The sequence below is a fragment of the Quercus lobata genome, chromosome 2 (assembly GCF_001633185.2).
Source record: "Quercus lobata isolate SW786 chromosome 2, ValleyOak3.0 Primary Assembly, whole genome shotgun sequence".
NCBI classification, from domain to species: Eukaryota; Viridiplantae; Streptophyta; class Magnoliopsida; order Fagales; family Fagaceae; genus Quercus; species Quercus lobata.
This window is the reverse complement of record NC_044905.1, coordinates 13,979,934-13,999,336: the sequence shown is the minus strand read 5'-3', so window position 1 is coordinate 13,999,336 and position 19,403 is coordinate 13,979,934. Positions and strand designations below refer to the sequence as shown.

Below are 19,403 nucleotides of genomic sequence, written 5' to 3'. Positions count from 1 at the left end.
AAAGTTCTATTAAAAAAAAAAAAAATTACAACCCAACTATAGAATATTTTTTTCTCATTAAAAAAAAAAAAAAAAAAACTATAGAGTTTTTTTTTGGGGGCTGGAATATCTATTCCTGAGTCGTGACCACCATAAAGTTCTTGCCCGGAATGGCTGGAATAGGTCAAAAAGTTTGGAATATGGACCAATATTTGAACTGTTGGGCTACTGGCTTTAGAGTTAGGATTGATTCCTATGTATTAATTTCCTTTTTTGGATATGGAGGCCCATGATTGAACGAGAACTTAGCCCAATCCAAGATATTATCTCTCTTTCATTTTTTCTATTTTAGATTTACCCTTTTTTGTTGCAGTATCCAGCCAGGGCAAAAAGGAAGCACAAGGGAAGGGAATGATGGCTGTACTTATGTTTGGATGGTTGTTTTCTTCCTTTTCCTACACCAAGCTGATATAGATATTCTTTCTCAAAAAAAAGAAGCTGATATAGATATTTAAATTTGTTTTTTAAATAGGGGACTGTATATTACCATTGAGTGAGATTTAGGCTGCGTTTGATTCGACTTCAAACGAATTCCGGAAATAAATTTCCGGAAAATGGAGCGTTTGGCTGTGACGGAAAACGTTATTTTCCGGAAATCGAATTCCTGTTGACCAAAATTTGAAGCCTTGACCACGGAAATGAATTTCTGTCTTGATTTTCACTTCAATTCATTTCCGTGGCTTGCAAAACGCAGAGAGAGGGAGAGAAAAAACAGGAAACACAACACGCGAGCGAGAGAGAAAGAACAAACCGCGATCGAACCTCACACCCAGAGCTCCGATCGGCGAACGAGCGAGAGAGAGTCGATTCAAACGCACCCCAAACCGCGATCGAACCTCACACCCAGAGCTCCGATCCGGCGAACGAGCGAGAGAAAGTCGATTCAAACGCACCTGCGCGAAGATCGCGCCGTCGCGAGATCGCGCAGTTGATCGCGATCTCGCCTTCGATCGAGATCGCGATCGACGGCGCGATCTCGCGACGCGTCGATCGCGATCTCGCGCCGTTGATCGCGATCGACGGCGCGATCTCGCGAAGCGTCGATCTCGAGATCGCGCCGTCGCCATTCGAATCGCACCCTTCGTCGTCCACGATCGCGAACCCAGATTCGTCGTCCCTGATCGCCGCAGTCGCAGCACCGATTCGTCGTCCCCGATCGCGATGGTCGCACCCCAAAACCGATCGTCCTCCCTCTCTTCCTTCTTCTCTCAATTTGACCGGAATATGATTTTTTTTTTCTGGGTTTTATTTGTGTTTTGGTGTTCTGTATGATTTTGATTTTTGGTGTTGTTGGGGAGGCGGTGTTTTGGTGGTTGTGGCTTTTAATTGCCGGAGTTTGCTGCCGTGAGTTTGGCGGAGTTTGTAGGAAAATAACATTTTCATCCATACAATCAAACACCAGAAAATATTTTTCACAACATTTTCCGTAATGCAACCAAACACTTAAAAATATTTTCCTTTCCGGAAAATAGCATTTCCGGAAAATAAGTATTTTCCGGAAAATCACTTACATGAAACAAACACAGCCTTAAATAAATACAAAAGAACACAAGTTGCTTTGATTCCTCTTTCAACGTTCCACCAAGTGGTTTCAACAAATTACATAAATACAAAGTAAATATATAAAAAATACTTTTTTTTTTAATTTTTTTTATAAACGTCCAAAACATGCTAAGAGAATACTACTTTAATTCTTTATAATTCATTAAATTCTCTCGTAACATATCTATTCGTTCCTTCACACTCACGTGTGAAAATGCATTCAAATAATTTACAAATTTAAGGATGTGTTTGGTAATTTTATTTCGTGAATGCATTCATTTTCTAAAATTTTTTTTATTTTTTATTTTTAATGTATTTGGCGTTATACGGAAATTTTTATTAGAAATAATTGTGCTGAATGAAATTACGTTTGGTTTTGAATAAGTGTAAAATGCTTCTTCTTTTTTTCACGTTAAAATCAAATTTTATTAGGATGAGTATCTGAAAAAAATTTGTGATTTCTTATAAATAAATTTAAAAATTGACATACATGTTGTATGTTGTTTGCTGTTGGTTAGTCTTTGGGAAAAAAGTTACGTTGAGGGATAACTAAGGTGGTAGGGTCTAGTACTAAATAATTACATACACAAAAATGTTATTAGTTGCTTAGAGGGAACCAAGGCCTTCAAATAAATGAACTATTTTGAAGGAGTTCATACCTCTAAGTTAAATCAGCTAACAATCTGTAATTTATAAATTCATGAACGTTCTTTATTTATTGTCAACATCTAAATTTACAAAAGAGATAATTCCAAATAAATAAAGATAAATAATAACTTCCCATAATCTATCAATAAAATAATTCTAATCCAAATTAATCTAATTAATCATCCAAACCAGTTTACTTGAATAGTTAAAATATATCTCTTCCTTATTTATCCAAAGTCTAATACAAAAAGACTAGGCACATAAGATAAGGTGTATTGTTGTAACAGTTGTACTAGGTGAAGATTGAAATATTTATGTTCAATGATTTGATTTTGGTGTTACATTGATACCTTGCTTATATAGGTGACACATGAACATAATAATTTGAGTAACAAGCAAGAAATCTTTACTGTCAACAAGCTAAAACCTTTTTGGCTACTTTTCCATGGTTGCGCTCTTCAATTTCGCAAACATGGAGAATCAAATCTCTTAGCATTGAAGTGATTCTAGTTTGAGAAAAGGACAATTGAATAAGATAGACTACTTATTGAGTAATGCTCGTCCAATACTATCTCTATTTGAGGTTTAAATTCCTCCATCATTATATTTACCCAAACAGCATAAAAGTCGCTTATCAAAAAACAGCATAAAAGTCACGTTGTTTGTTTTATTTAAAAAAGAGAAAAAAAGAAAAAACCCCACTCATCTGTAATGCACACGTGTATTGAGCTAGCTATCCAAAAAGACCCAACAAAAGATTGATAATCACTTATCAGTAACCCCTCCTCTACTTAGTTCTAGACCATGAAAATGAAAACATCCAAAGCCAGATAGAGTTTGGGATTAGGGGTGAGTTTAGATACCGTTTATTTTACTGAAATTGAAAAATTATTGTTGAAAGTACTGTAAATAAAGATAAAATTTAGTTGAAATAGTATAGTAGAGCCCATGAATAATGCCAAAAAGTATAATGAGACCCATAAATAGTAGAAAAAATAAACTGAATAGTGAAATAATTTTAATTTTTAAGTGCAACCCAAACTCACACTAAAAGCTTGCTAATTAAACCTCTCAGGTCTCACCCTAAGTACTAACCATAGCCACTTGGAAATGTAGACAAAAGAAGCACATGTATTGCACATGATAGCAAAGATTATCTTATAAATGGGTAAAAATAGATTCAACACCACCTAATTTTGACTAATGACGTGGGTTTCAATTAAATTAACTGGTAAAATTTGTTATGATTCAATAAGAGATCTGGGATTCAACCTCCGCCTATATAAAAAACCGATTAGTTTCTTTGTCTGATGAAAGAGTTATCATCAAGAATAGATGTTATAAGTTGAAACTCTTTCGATTCTTATTTTTATTTTACTAATGACAGTCAGTCAGATTAAAGATATTTCAAAATTAACAAATTTCGCTTCAAACGTTACTCATTTTTCTACCCTTTATAAGATTAAATTAGTCATTTTTGAAATGTTCTGGGAGTCTGGCTCACATGAGGCCAAACTTCGTGGATCGTGGTGTTGTATGTATTTTATCTTGTATAAAAAAACAAGAGTGAGGGACAGAAAGTGGGAGACCAAACACCAACACCACAGGCCAGGCCACACTACAGTCCCCCAGATCTGGGTTCGTTCCCAGGTGACTTTTAAATAAAAACAAAGATCGGACGGTGCACACTGCTCTGCATCAATTCATGAATATGATGATTCGAGTGTGAGTGAAAAACGATATATATATATATATATATATATCTCTCTCTCATACATTTTGATATCCACAGCGGAAACCGCGTTCTCTGTTTTCGCTGTAGCACTCTATCTTCTCTTATTCTAAAGTGCCTCTTTTCAGACACTCCCTATATATGTGTAAATTTCAGCTTGTTTGGAAATGGGCTGAATGAACTTTTAACAGATAAGCAAAGCAACGTAGAGAGAGAGAGAGAGAGAGAGAGAATGGCTCAATTTCAGAGGCGGCGCCACCACTATTACAACCGTCTACGCCTTGTAATTCCTTTAATCTCCGCCGTCTCCGGTGTTCTTCTTATCCTCTTTGCTTTCCTCTCCTTCCTCGCCCCTACGCCTCTCGATTCCGATCAACTCCGTCACCGTCTCCTCCAACATTCCCCCACCGTACTCTCTCTCACACGTTTTCCTCTATCTCTGAATTATATAAAACTATACATATATATATATATATATATATCTGAATTAATTTTGAGTATGGATTTTTTTTTTAGAACAAGGTTGATGAGAACGATGCGGTTGGAGTTCCAAAGTTTCGCGTTCCGGTTAGGGTTTTTTTTTTTTGAATTTTTGAATTTTTGTTTTGTTGCTAAAGGAAGGTTTAGTTTGATTTCTGCTCACTTTGATTTTGTTGAAAATTTGGGGAAATTAGAAACGAGGGATGAAATCGGATCGTGATATTTGGACTTCAAAAAATTCCAAATTCTACCGTGGATGCAGCAATGCCAGCAGCAAATTTCCAAGTGCGTACTAGTATTACTCTGCTGCAACTTAACCTTTTCTCTTGGTTTTGGAAATTCTTTTTTAGGTTTCGATAGCTAGGGTTTTGTCTCGTCTCTGATTAGTATAATCAGTATCATGATATCATCACGTGGTTTTAACTAGTATGTCTTGTTACTTATTACTAAGCTTCTGATTAAAATATGTATAAAAAAAAATTGACTGGGTTTTGTAGAATGCTGGGTTTTTGTTTAACTGTGATTACTTTAAAATTTTAATTTCAGAAGTTGAAGCTGTAACACATACCAATCGGTACTTGGCGATAGCAACCAGTGGAGGATTGAATCAACAAAGAACTGGGGTAATTTTCTTGTACAGTATTTTAGTCTTTTAGATGTAAGAAAAAGGGTTGTAAAAATACTTTCAGAAATAGCTGAAAACTTGAACTAGTACTCAACAAAGTTGAAGCGACCCTGCTAACATTTTATAGCATGGGAAGATAAAATGTAATTATTAGAGGAATTCTGGCTTTTTAGCAATCTAATAATGTGTAAACTTAGCAGAATTTAATGAATGAAGATTTGTGATACATATATTATGTTCAGAGCACATCTATAGGATAACTGCTTTACTATTGACTGTTCACTGCAATTATATTGTGTGTGGTTCTGGGATCCAGCAAATACTTTGTCATGATATATCTTCAAATTTCAATGATCAAACCAGTGTTTTGTTGCTATGCTGTTTCTTGCTTACTAAATATTTGATTGATTTGATTACTGTTGTACCAAGCTTACTATACCTACCTTTGGCAGATTACAGACGCTGTTGTTGCTGCTCGCATATTAAATGCTACTCTTGTTATTCCGAAGCTGGACCAAAAGTCATTTTGGAAAGATTCTAGGTCCGTAATGGAGACTGCAACTTAAATTTGAAATTTGAAATTCATATTTACATTTAGCTACCTATTCGGAACACCTATATGCATTCACTTCCAACACTGCTACCAATAACAAATTTCTTACTTTGTCTTGTGCAGTAACTTTTCAGAGATCTTTGATGTTGATCAGTTTATATCATATCTGTCAAAAGACGTTAAAATCATTAAGCAGCTCCCAAGAAAGGGAAAGAAAAAAATTAGTATGCCCACCATGCGTGTTCCAAGGAAGTGTAGTGAAAGATGCTATCACAATCGTGTATTACCTGTTCTCTTGAAAAGGCATGTAAGTTTTCATTTCTTTGACACTTCTTCTGATTGCTTGTATACTCTTATGGCTTTCAACAAGCCCTAAAATCTCAAGTTCAGTTCCACCATTTGACAGCCAATTAGTGCCACTATGTCAGTTGTACCTTTTAACCCTATGCCTTTGTAAAATGATGACCTTTTCCCCATGGATATTAGTTCCACTATCACAATTAACATCCTTTTTTTTTTTTTTTTTTTTTTTTTTTTTTTCTGGCTCAAAATAAATATCCTTATGACAAATGACAAACAATATTATCCTTGTCAAGTCAAAACCAAGTATGTAGATCAGGTATGTGTTTGGGAAAATATCCAATACATAAAAAAGCTATGGGCTTGACTCTTTTTATTATAAATTAAAAACCATGCCATCCATCATTCCAAGCTTAAGCAGTTGAACCTACAACCTACACTAACTGATCATAACCATGACTTAAACCTTGATTTACCTTTTCCCCACAGCTCACCTGTCCGTTTGTTCCCTCCAGATTATGTAATAAGAAATCTGCCTGTAGCAGTCCTACCATAATAATCCCCTCTTGCGGCAGTATTTGGTGGATTTTCCACCAAAAAATTGGGAGAAAAAGGTAGCCTATATGGTAAGAATAATAAAGGTCAGTGAGAGTGGTGGTGGGTGGGCTTCAACCCTGAATAAATGGGTTGGGTGGGGTATGGGTATAAACTACTTATTATGGATAAATATTGATGAACTGCTCAATCCCACACCCTCAGTTTTGATCACTGTTGATTTTGTGGCACAGACTCATGTTCTACCTTGAATATGCATCTGTTTATTCCAAAAAAGGACACTTACTGGTCTTTATTCCATGACAGGCTGTTCAGCTGACTAAGTTTGATTACAGACTCGCAAACAAGTTGGATACAGATTTGCAAAAGTTGAGATGTAGAGTTAACTACCATGCTCTAAAATTTACTGATCCAATACTTGAAATGGGTGAAAAATTGGTCCATCGAATGAGATTGAAAAGCAAACATTATATTGCATTGCATCTGAGGTAATCTGGTTGGTCTTTGAACCTCTATATCTCTGATTACTACTATGGTTTAATTGGAGTATTGAGTCATGTTTGGCAATTAATGTCACTGGCGTTTGTTCTCTGCAATTCTTGTACCTTTTATATTAATGCCAATGTGCGAGCATGGTTTTGAGCCTATGTTCAAACTTTCATGTTGATGGTCATCTCCACCAGACATTGGAATAGATTGTCATTTACATGCACGTGTGCTTCTACGTCTGTGCGTGTACAGACATGCGCATTTACACAAGTTCATGTACATTTATGAATATGCACACACAAAAATGGTTGCACAATATTTGCATATATAAGCTTAAGAACATAGTCCTCCATTTTCTTTTAACGTGGATATACAACAGCATAGCCATTCAAGGGTATAATTTGAATTCTGACAGTAAGGTGTAGTGTTTTTGAGTGATATGAATTGGATTGATCATGATGAGCTTGACTGCATTTTGTGGAAAATAGATTTTTATTGCATATTTTGCATTATACTGGGCAAGCAAGGCCTTTTACATTCTAGAATCTGCCAGTTTGGACACTAATTTTGAGTGTGTCCTGACCCAACCGGATCTTTGTTGTCACAGGTTTGAACCTGATATGCTTGCATTCTCAGGATGTTATTATGGTGGAGGAGACAAGGAAAAGAAAGAGCTGGGTGCAATACGAAGGAGGTGGAAAACTTTACATGTAAAGCTCAACTATTCTCCTTTAGAATTTCTCTAAGCTAAACCTGATCTTCCATGTTTTAGAGATGAAAAATGAAAACCTGAAACTTAATATGAAACTGGAAGCGGGGAATTTTTTTATTATTTTAAAAAAAGTTTTATGTAATTTTAGAAGTTATTGGTCGGTTGGCTTTTATTTTAGGTTTTATTAGAAAACTAGGTTATTACTATCTTATTTAATTACCTAGAGTCAAATTTTCTGTATTTCAATAAATGAGATTTCCCAAGTCATTTAGAATTATGGTTTTCCTATGTCAATTAGAGTTAGGATTAAGTCATGGTCTATATAAGCATAGTATTGTACTTTTATTGAGACTATTTACAGTCTGATTGATTAATAAAAATTCTTGTAAATTTTCCAATGGGTTGGGGCTGACTCCAGCCAACCCCAGATGTTATCTCCTAGATTTGTTGTCTCTTACTAAGTGCACTCCAAGCAAGACTAGTTGCCAGCTCCTAGGTTATCCATCTTTTATTTTCTGTATTTTCAATTTTGTTGCATCTGTTTTGGTTTTTGTCCTGCATCACAATATTTTAGAGTTTCTGAGTCTGACACGAGACATTCAGACTTTAAAAAGGGGGAGGGGATGTGGGTTGTCTGTGTGTATGATATAGAAAAGAGAGAAAACATATATTTGATGGAGGCCTTATTCAGCATAGCAGCCTCCCAACATAGAAAATGTGTGCACATGCACACGTGATTGTCTTTAAAATAGAGAGAAGATGATAGAAAGACACTTCCCTGCATACCTATATAAATATTTATGTGAATTTGATTTGGCTCTGACTGCATGTATTTAACACTGATCTAGAGTTTATGAAGCACATCTGAGACTTTTTGGATTGATTCACAGATTAGTAATCCTGATAAGGAAAGGAGGCATGGAAAATGTCCACTCACACCAGAAGAAGTAGGTCTGATGCTGAGAGCACTGGGATATGGCAGTGATGTCCATATTTATGTGGCATCTGGGGAAGTTTATGGAGGGGAAGAGACATTGGCACCCCTAAAAGCACTGTTCCCTAATTTCTATTCAAAAGAGACTATAGCCACCAAGGAGGAGTTGGAACCATTTTCTTCATTTTCTTCTCGCATGGCTGCACTTGACTTTATAGTTTGTGATGAGAGTGATGTATTTGTTACCAACAACAATGGTAATATGGCTAAAATATTAGCTGGAAGAAGGTATGTCTTATTTCTTTCCATTCCCTCCCACCTTCTCTTTTCTGTTTGATTTGTTGTTTCATTTTACCTTCCTTTCTTGTAGGAGGTATTTTGGACACAAGCCTACCATTCGTCCAAATGCTAAAAAACTATATCGATTGTTCTTAAGCAAAAGTAACATGACTTGGGAAGCATTTGCCGCTGGAGTTCGTACTAATCAGAGAGGTTTCATGGGGGAGCCAAATGAAGTGAGGCCAGGCAGGGGTGAGTTTCATGAGAACCCATCTACCTGCATATGTGAAGATTCTCAGGCCAAGGCAAAGAAAGATTCAGGACCGAGAAAATATGGCAAGGGTTATGATGCCCCAAGAAAAGATGATGTAATAATTGATGATCAGAACGCTGATGATGAGCCAGAATGGCCTGATACGGATGATTATGATCTGAATGTGTCCCTAGAGAAGGGTCTCTTCAATGGAACTGTTTTGGATTATGATGGAGCATCCTCTGATTATGGTGAATTGGAAGAGATGCTATCAGACTAACTAAGCTATTTCTAACCAATGCTTTAGGCCAAGACCTTTTGACCATGGTGTGCATATATGCCATCCTGTACATAAAACCATGGGGAAAGAAAAGTGTATTCCACAATTTAGTCATGACAGTGAGCTATTTATAAAATTTCAACCTCAGGAGCACACTACTGGAAGTCGTTGGATGGAATGGATCTCAAATGTTGAAGATGGAGACATACATGGGCTTTTAGTCTATGCAGCAAAACAGGCACAAGGAAGATGCAAGAAGGGGGAAGAATGGGTGCTGGAGTCGAGAATTATTTTTTGAAGGTTTGCTAGATAAATCAAATTATTGAACTGCTTATTGCTTTTAACAAGGGAAATCGTTGTTTATGGATCCTAGTCATTTCCAAATGGGAAAGAGTTGATGTAGCTTTGTTCTCTCGTTTTTCCTTGTTAATTTTCTTTTCCTTTTTTGGTCATATTATCTTCTTAGGTGATGGAAATTACATCATCTCCTTCTCATGTCAATCTAGGCTGTTGGTTCCTTGTATGAAGAGAGGGGCAGTCATTGAAGGAGGCTGTAAACTATGTAAAAATGTAAAATCACGTCAAGTATTTTTGAAAGAGATTAATCAAGCTTGAGTTCAGATGCAATTGACTTTTGTGGTCTATTGTTGTATATATTATATTTTGCTTTAGTCTTTAATGTGTTAATGAAGAGGGGTTGTAGATAAGATGCAGAAGAACCTGCTTACTAAACAGTCAGGGCTCGCTCTTTCGTGACACGAGTACACAACCCCTCCCGCTGAGGGCATGGTGTAACATCCTCTCGATTGAAAAGCCCCTTGGAGAGGAATGCCAAACGTGCTAAAAAGCTCTTGGACAACCAAGCTGCAGTCTGCCCCGTTCCATTCCAACCTACCAGAGCAACAAGAAGGGCTACAGGATGTAAGGGATCCACATATAGGGATCATGGTGAGACTCGATAATCATATGAGAGGCCTATTATTATATTTTGTAGGAGGAAGAAGTATTACTCCCAGTGTGCTCATTAAGTTTGTGTTTTGGTTTTAGTAAATTGGTGCAAAAACAAAGTGGCATTTCCCTCACTAAAGCTTCCAGTACACCAAAATAGAAGCAAACAGATTTTTGATCAAGATACAAGTACGCACTGTGTTGTGCTGCTTTGCTGGTTCCTTATTACACTGCCTGTGTTTTTTGGTTCCTCATTTGTTTCAATGAAGCATCATTACTTATAAAAAAAAATAGCTGCTGTGCCACTGATATTACTCTTGAGGACATATCTGCAGATGAATATAAACGACATTTCTGATGATCTTGGTGATGATATATGGCTCTCTAAATTATTCGTTCTGGCTCTTCTGAAAGGATCTTTTACTTGGAATATATAAGCGAATTTCTAATGGCAGACCTCATTTCCATACCCTCAATGTCTGAACATCAGTTGCCAGATACTTTAACAAGAAACCGAAAAAACAACACTGATACCAACACGTGTCTTTCTAAGATTTACTCACTAAGTAAACAATGCCCAAAATGTAGAAGAACCAGGTCCAAAATGGAAGAAATGGAAGCATCAACAATGGAAAGAATGAATTAATTTAAAGAGCAATTCACAATTTTCTTATAAGAGTTTCAACTTTTCAACCAATATATATATTTTACTACGTAAGAGAAATATCACTGAAGTTGAATAAACCAAACCATCTAACTGAAGTATGAGGCCAAAAATCAGCTCTCTTCATTGTGAAGGAGGCAAATCTTCTGGTGAGTCATCAGATGGAGGTGGTGGAGATGACCCAAAGTCTAGATTTGGGTATACACCAGGAGGCCTTTCTCGAGGTTCAATTGAAAGTAACTGGCTTGAATCACCCACAACATCCGCCCAACCATAATGAGGTTCAGCCCTTCATCAAAAGAGACAACACATCAAAATTAAATTTAACTAAAACCCTTTTTCTTCTATGAAGGTCACATTCACCTAAGGAATAAATACTAGAATAAATATTTATTGGAAAAAATACAGTGATTTTTCAAAAATAAATCCCACATTTAGAAGTTTCAAATCAAACCTTAGACTTTAAAAAGTTTACTTCAAACTAGAAACTCATTGACCCTCAAGTTGTTAATAAAAAATGTGTAGACAAAACGACATTGTATGGTTATTTAAATAAATGTGCCTATTGTACATGAACATTATTTCACTCCAAGTCACACACGTAATTTTGTTTAAACATTTTCCATTTATGGATTCACACATAACAAGTTTATGGTTTGAATTTTTTTTTTTTTTAAAAGGTTAAGAGTTTAATTTGAAACACCTTTAAGCTATACGGTTTAAAATGCAAGTTACCTATCTTTATTTTAATCCTCACAATTACTTGGGCTAGTCGCATTTAAATAATTAAATGCATATAAAGACAAATTTAATAGTCAAGAATATTCATACTCATAATAGGTTTCCTCATCCACAACAATATCCCAGCTTTCACCTGTTGTGCTCTTCCCGTATTTATGCACTTTACTGCTACAGGGAAAAGCCATATTAGCATCCAAAAGAGATTGCAAAAAACGAATATGTACAAGTGAGTTCATACTATACTTAAACTTCACAAATATATTAAAGATAAAAGAATGAAGATTTAACCATTAACTTCAGATGCAGTAAAATTTGAAATAATCTGAATATAGCTCTATTCAAAAATCATCTCATTGTTAAACTACTATCTATTATGAGAGGAGCTTTGCTGGATTAATAAACTGATTTAACAGCTTGATATCCATACCCGTTTCCAAAGTGTTCTTCCCCCCATGTTCTTGACCAACCTGCAAAAGAAAAGACAAATAAAAAATTTTAAAAAAAATTCTTACTACACCATACCTCACAGTTATGCAGGTAAAATCAAATATGAAAAATCTAAATGACTGACAAGGAATTAACTTATTACAAATCCTAGGCAAAAGAACAACTGAGGCCTCCATCAATCCTGTCCTTCATAACTCGAAAGAATCGTAAAATTCAGTTTTTCATGCTTTTTTAAAGGGTAGACCCCTTAAGCACGGTATCGTTTCTTGTTCATAAATCAATAATGAAAACAAAATAGAAATTAGTAGTCCCACATTAATTTGATTGCCACAACTGTAGAAATATACTTCAACATTTTGAAAGACAGGATTGACCATTCATGGCTCATAAAATGACTGGCATTACAATTTAACCTTTTTTTTTTGATAGATAACGAAAATTTTTATTAAGAAACAAAATAGCCAACCCGAGTACATTGGGGATGTACTGTGGGGGCAAAAATCAAGAACCAAAATTACAATGATCAAGTAAAGGAGGAAGTGAAAAACAAGAAAAATGCGACAAGGCCACACTCCAAACAAGGAGTGTGTAAGAAAAAGGACTTAATCTCTAGCAAGGACCGTTCACATCCCTCAAAACAGTGAGCATTTCTTTCCCTCCAAATACACCACATCAAATAGTGCGGCACAAGTCTCCAAAAATCTATATTGCGATGCTGCCCAAATTTACCTTGCCAAGATTCAAACAACTCAATAACCTTAAGTGGCATAACCCAATGCAGCCCAAACAAACAAAACACCAACGACCACAACTCACAAGCTAAGGGACAATGAAGCAAAAGATGATCCACCGACTCTCCACACCTCTTACACATGGGTCCTTTTATCCTTTATATCAACAATACTCCCATTATGAAAGTAATAACATAAGTACCCTTATGCATCTCCAATTTGTGATTGCCACTATATAACCGTGCAGGTAACTCTCTTCATCTATAAATGAAGGCATTCTTGTGGAGGCAGCAGTGTGAAAACTGGTGGTCCACAGGTAAAATGATGCTAAGAGAGTGTATGTGTAAGGACTACATGATTCTCTTAAAATTTTTCTCCAAAGATACTTTAATCGTCAGTCCATCTATTTCCCTCAGTCAGTGAAAGGGTTTTAGTCTCAGAAAGCCTAAAGGTATGACCAACATCATTCCATTAACTGATTTTACTCTAAAGATATTTCAGGGTCTGAGACTCTGAAACGCAGTTTCTCTGCTCTGGTGGCCATTTCAAGCTCAGTGACATGAGACACACACCTTTTCAGATATTGTCGTGGTTTATGTTTTGAATATGCCTAAAAAAATTAATGCACAGGACCATTTTTTTTTTTTGGAGGGGGGAAAAAAAGGAAACCCCCTTGCACATGTGTGATATAAAAAGAATTTACTAGAAATAAAGAACAACTAGAAAGAAAAAGAAATTCTGTACAAAATTTTGAATGAACAGAAATGGATAATTGTTGCAGCATAAGAAATCTAAAATAGCATAAAAGGAATATCAAAGAATATGTTGAACGACCCCAGATGATTACAGATAAATGTCTACCGGGCAAACGTGATATAGATTTTTTTTTTGATAGGTAAATATAGAAAATAAACATTATCACCAGAGAATACAAGGATTACACTTACGATCCCCACCGGGAGTCACATGCCATGTCTCCCCTTGCCGTGAACCTATGCCAGCAAAGAACTTATCTTCCCACTTGTCTCCCCATTTGGTCCCAAGTAATGTCTCAGCCCATTTATCAGTCCTGAGGAGGTTAGAGAGAGAGAGAGAGAGAGAGAGAGAGAGAGAGAGAGAGAGAGAGAGAGAGAGAATCAAATGGGAAGCTCAGACTGTATTAAACACAATACATAGAAAAATCCAAACTTTGTGTATATGGTTAAATCTTCTTCCCAAACCCCATAGCACAGTTTCAAATAAAGAGATGGGAAATACAAATGAAAGCCTCATTTATCCTCCGTTAAATTTTCTACACATAACGAGGTCTGTCTTTGTTTCTATGGGAATTACTGCAGTATATTATATAACCATAGTCTATATACTATTAAAAGGGGAGACAATTAATTTTCTGCCAATGTAAGGCAGCTTCATGTTTATCAGTACAGAAACTTGTTGCTGCATATACTGTGCCACAGTTCTCCTTTTGAAATATGAAATTCTGGAACTTCCTGAATACTTTTTTCCCTGACCCATTACTCAGTATCATCATCAATCTAACATTAAAGTGATTTCAGGAAAAATCTGAATCATGTATTCCACAGTCAAATTAAAGAACATATGAACTACATTAATGTCCAGAGAGGAAGGAATTTGCACAAAGCACATTTAAGTTCAAAGTGATATGAAAGGAGGAATAAAGACCATTTGAGAACAGATCCTCTTCCATCATACTGCTCTCCCCACTTCTCCCACCATGACTGTTCATTTAGTCTTCCATATTTATAAGCTTTTTTCTCAGTCCAGCCTTTAGCATCATATTTCTCCCACCTATATCCACATTAGATGTATCATCAATATATTATGAATATACAATAGGTCATTGTTCGCTCAGATATACAACCAATGCATACAAATCCCATTATTGTGCATTGGAATACATTTGCTTACCACTTCTCATACCATCCAGCATTTTCAGTGCCAGATTTTGCTTGTTTCTGTGCACTCCTCTCTATCATTGCTAGATTACTGCAATGTCAAAATCATGAGTTATTGACTTTTTATATCAATTGAAGTGGAGCAAACAGGAAAGTTACAATATTTTGAATATGCTAGATAAAAAATCAAGCTGTTGATTTTTTTTCCTCTTTTGTTTTGTTTAAGGACAGGAAGACTGATAAAAACCTCCATTCATCTTGATGAAGATTTTCTTGCCAAGTTTCCCACCATGAATCCCCTTCACCATTTCTACCAGATTTCTCTACACCTATGAGAAGATATAGAATTGAATGAATGCACATATAATAGATTCAGATTAGCCAAAATATTGAAAACAGACAGCGTTGAATGACAGCTCTAGATTTAATTACACAAACAGTACTTGGAACTGAGTGTGTTGGGAACAATTGTCATTGCATTTACTCAAATATAGATGAATTTGCCATAGTGGAATAAGTGGATAGTTAACAGACATGGATAGACAAGGATTGAAGTATTGCTTAAATCATATAACTCAGTCAAATTACAATATCTTATATCAATTGCCACGGTAATATATAGAGCCATCTTTTGTACAAACAAGACACATGATATAGAGAATTTGAGTCATACTTATATGTTTCTAGAAGTGATTTTAGTTTTTTTTATGTTGTAATACTAATACTATTTATAGTAAATTTTCAGAAAATTTCAGGTTTCAAGATAAACAGGCATGATATACACATGTCATCCCTGGAAATCTATGATGACTGGAGGCTACTTGTCCCAATTAAATATTACTAGAGACGTGGAAGATGACATTGCAAAATTATCAATAGAAATGGACAGATTTACTTGGATGAAATCATAACTCACTACATTTAGAACTTATATAAAGATCTGGAAGGGTGCAATCTTTCACACTTTATTACTATCAGGCAGCAGCTCAGTTCAGATCCGTAAGTTCTAATCTCAAAATAATAGCTTCACACGAATTTTTCCAAAACATGTGCTATAGCATCAAAAACTAACTCGAATTTTCTACTGATCCACAGTGATAACCAGCTGGTCTAGTAAAGGCAAGCAAGTACCTAGCTCTTTGTATCCGGTCCAGTCGCTTTTCTCCCACCACTGTCAATGAGATCAATAAATCCAATTAAATGCATGCACCTGGGATGATACTTTGTGAGGTTATAAAAAAAAGATGTCATCTGTTAACTAAAAGTAGACAATAAATCATAGACTCGGCAGCAATTTGAAAAGTGAAAGATCACTCAAAATAGACTCCTAAGTTATGAAATAATTTTGGAAGAAGAGAAGGCATTACCAGTAATTTTAACTTTTAAGTAAATTAAATGCATCTCAATATAAAAAATTTATAGAACTAGTAGATAAAGATAATAGTACTAGTAATTTAAATAATTTTGAAGTCAATGGAAAGATATGTTCGAAGTTAAAAGTATGCTAACCAAATCTCATTTTCAACTTCCAAAGCATGAGAACATGATAAAACTATTCACTTTAAATTTGAAATTTCATGTGATTTTTTCAAAGATAATGTGCTAGTAATACTAGCACTGTTTTCAAGAAAGTTCGTGTCATCCTAGGACAACATAATCATACATTGGTATATACTATATACTAATACATTAATAATTTGAGGCTACACTGCTACATAAACCGTAAGTTGTGAATTGTGATCAGGCTTCAACAATATTTGAGAAAATGATAATTTCATGGCCACATCAAAGCTAACTCATAGATTTAGCTTCATCATCTGTCAGATAAATCATGATAATATATCATGTATACACTTTGTCATGTCAATATTTTCTGAAGTGCACAAAAAATGTGCATTGAAAATTCCCAGAACTCATCCACTATTTACAAATTTTATGGCAGTATTAATTCAACAATTTGCTTCAAATTTGTTTGGATTTCGATATGTATTAGTCACATAACACTCCAGAGAAAGGCATCACTTTTGCCTGCCTATTCTCCAACATATTTTTATCCTCATTATGTCTAAACCCAAGGCTTTCAACAACAACCAAAAAAAAAAAACCCTCATAGTCGTCAATCTATATCGATCGTCTCTGCCAAGAATTTTTTCTTGCAAATTAGATGATCATTAATCATACAGGTGATTAATGATCATCTAATTTGATCATTAATCAGATTACAGATGCAACATCAACCGCTTCTTGCATAGAAATTTTAAAATCAGATTTCACCTTGAGATTCCCAAAGTGCTTTTATAACATTGAGCTTTCAGGTTTCAACTAGAGTAAAATATGTAACATATGCAATGAGCTACATAATCTTTCATTTTAAGAGTTTACCATGTTCTCTCATCGTTATAGGCAGCTTCTTGTTTACCTTTCTAGATTTAGTCGACATTTAACAACAGAATTCAACACTTTTATCAAAGGCTAGAAGCTTGTGAGGCAGCTTTAGACATTTTTGTCTTAAAATATCAAGAGGTAAGGCTCAGTAAATCATTAGTAAGTCAAAATTTATTTAATTGCCTTCTTGCCAATATAAATACAAGAAGTATAAAACTTAGGTACAATAAATTAGGTTCCCTAATAAAATCCAAAAACATAGTTGTATTGAATTTAATTGTTCTTGGAAAATAAAACATTGTTTGTGTTTCATTGGTCAACAAAACCATGTATTTGAATTTAATTGGATAACCTAATATACTGATGCCATATATTTTGTGTTTCATTGTACCTAAATTTTGCTCATATAAGAATTTTTAAGTGCCTAAAAAATGGATTAGTGATGCCAATTACACGAAATACTTCACAAAGAAATGTTTCCATTTAGCTTCACTCCAAGTCAATAATAATCATACATATAATAAAATGATTTCTGTACCGTTTCTTTCCATTCAGAGGAACCATCATGTGATTGACCACCCATCCTTGTCCATCTACATCTGTATCCATTTTCGCCCAAGTCTTCCCCACTTTCTTGATACCAAGTACTTCCATCTTCATTAGTTCCGGACTCAATAACATTTTCGTTTAATAAGCTGATGCCCCAGTCCTTCTCGTTCGCAATACCAGTGTCTACACATTAGTGAACACAACATGCTTTATTATTATTCTCAAATCAAAAGGCAACATAAACGATATTTTCATCTGTATCTTCAACATTAGCATGACCAACTACAATACATTAGAGACTAACATTGTGAATGCATTGCAAATTACCTCTTCTTGGAGGAGTGTCACGAGATTGCGGACCAGAATTTCTCGGGGTACATCGGGGGTAGATTTTTTCCTTTTTCGAAACAAAGGGCGATCTGCATACATGATCAATGTCATTAATCAAGACCTTGTTTGGTGCTACCAAGTACAAGGAGTGAACATATAGAAATGCTTTAACAAAACAAAAATCTTTGTTTCTTAAGCACTTTCAATATAAATTCAGTTTTCTTAGTAATCATTTTCAAAAAATTTTAACCATTTCCTTTCCATTGACCCAGTGATTTCGAAAGGACTCAAAAAAAAAGTGTGAAATCCAATTCCATAGCAAAGAATTGAATAACGAGAGGCTTTGTGTCTTATTAGAAAAGTCGGTGCAAGATGAATCTAACAGAACTGGTTAATAAGAACAATTCACTTCTACATTCATAGATATATATATATATATATATATATATAAGTGTGTGTGAGTTTGAGTGTGTAGATACATATGAGAGAGAGAGAGAGAGAGAGAGTACTGAGGAGAAGCGAAAGGCAATGCAGGGGAGGCATGGACTCGGACTCTGTGACTGTGAGAACTTTTCTTCTGATCGAACCGCCAATCTTCGGACTTCTCCATGCTCTTACCCGACCCGCTTGATCTCCGGATCGGCACCACCGGGTCAGAGCAGCAACAGCTGATTCGACTCGTCCCGATTCGGTCACTAGAGGCCTCGACTCTTAGCCTCCTCCGCTTCCTCACCTCCAAGTCCAACCCAAGCTGGTTACGCATCGGATAACCACCAGGTCGTCGTCCCAGCTTGAAATTTAGCTGAGCCGTAAAGCCTCCTGGACTTGCCGCCATTGATTTCCTTTCTTCTTGCTCTTTTTCACGAAAATGCCATCGAGAGCAAAAGATAAACCCTAGCAAAAAACTCAAAGTGGTTTTACCAATGCGTAATGGTTTTGAATTACAAGTATTGAGTTTTTAGTGGAGTTGAAGTTAAGAGCAACAAAGGAGACCTTTGTTTTTGTTTTAGAAATTAGGAAAACGAAAAAAACGACGAATGGGAGTGGAAGAGAGAAATTCGGGGGAATCTTGGTACATTTGACAGTGAGGAGTTGAGAGTTTTGAAGTATTTTGAACTTTGAAGTCAGTTAGAGAGAGAAGCGATCGGATCGGAAAGGTGTTGTGTTTATGCTGGTGTTTGTGTTTGTGTTTGGCCACATGGTGCTGTGCTGCGAATCCCGGGATTTAATCTTACACGTGAGCAGTTTGAGGGGCCCTCTTTTGTGTTCAT

The 19,403-nt window shown here is 35.6% G+C and overlaps 2 protein-coding genes across 3 annotated transcripts; one reads left to right on the top strand and one right to left on the bottom strand.

Moving 5' to 3' along the window:
- The first annotated feature begins 3,981 nt into the window (after positions 1-3,981).
- On the top strand, positions 3,982-10,100 carry LOC115974613 (O-fucosyltransferase 16). Its single transcript, XM_031095036.1, has 10 exons — positions 3,982-4,370; positions 4,478-4,528; positions 4,636-4,726; positions 4,988-5,064; positions 5,519-5,607; positions 5,743-5,926; positions 6,781-6,962; positions 7,571-7,673; positions 8,566-8,897; positions 8,980-10,100. The coding sequence occupies exons 1-10, from the start codon at positions 4,194-4,196 to the stop codon at positions 9,419-9,421; spliced, it is 1,728 nt and encodes a 575-aa protein (XP_030950896.1). The 5' UTR covers positions 3,982-4,193; the 3' UTR covers positions 9,422-10,100.
- Positions 10,101-10,985: 885 nt separating this feature from the next.
- Positions 10,986-19,340, bottom strand: LOC115974614. Of its 2 annotated transcripts, none has more exons than XM_031095037.1 (11): positions 18,642-19,340; positions 18,130-18,221; positions 17,792-17,985; positions 16,000-16,039; positions 15,116-15,197; positions 14,882-14,959; positions 14,636-14,761; positions 13,900-14,021; positions 12,202-12,241; positions 11,865-11,942; positions 10,986-11,322 (listed from the first exon to the last, which is right to left on the bottom strand). In XM_031095037.1, the coding sequence occupies exons 1-11, from the start codon at positions 18,965-18,967 to the stop codon at positions 11,157-11,159; spliced, it is 1,344 nt and encodes a 447-aa protein (XP_030950897.1). In that variant the 5' UTR covers positions 18,968-19,340; the 3' UTR covers positions 10,986-11,156. The 2 variants fall into 2 exon arrangements, with proteins under 2 accessions (XP_030950897.1, XP_030950898.1); XM_031095038.1 differs by having other exon boundaries at positions 11,865-11,939.
- Positions 19,341-19,403: the final 63 nt, after the last annotated feature.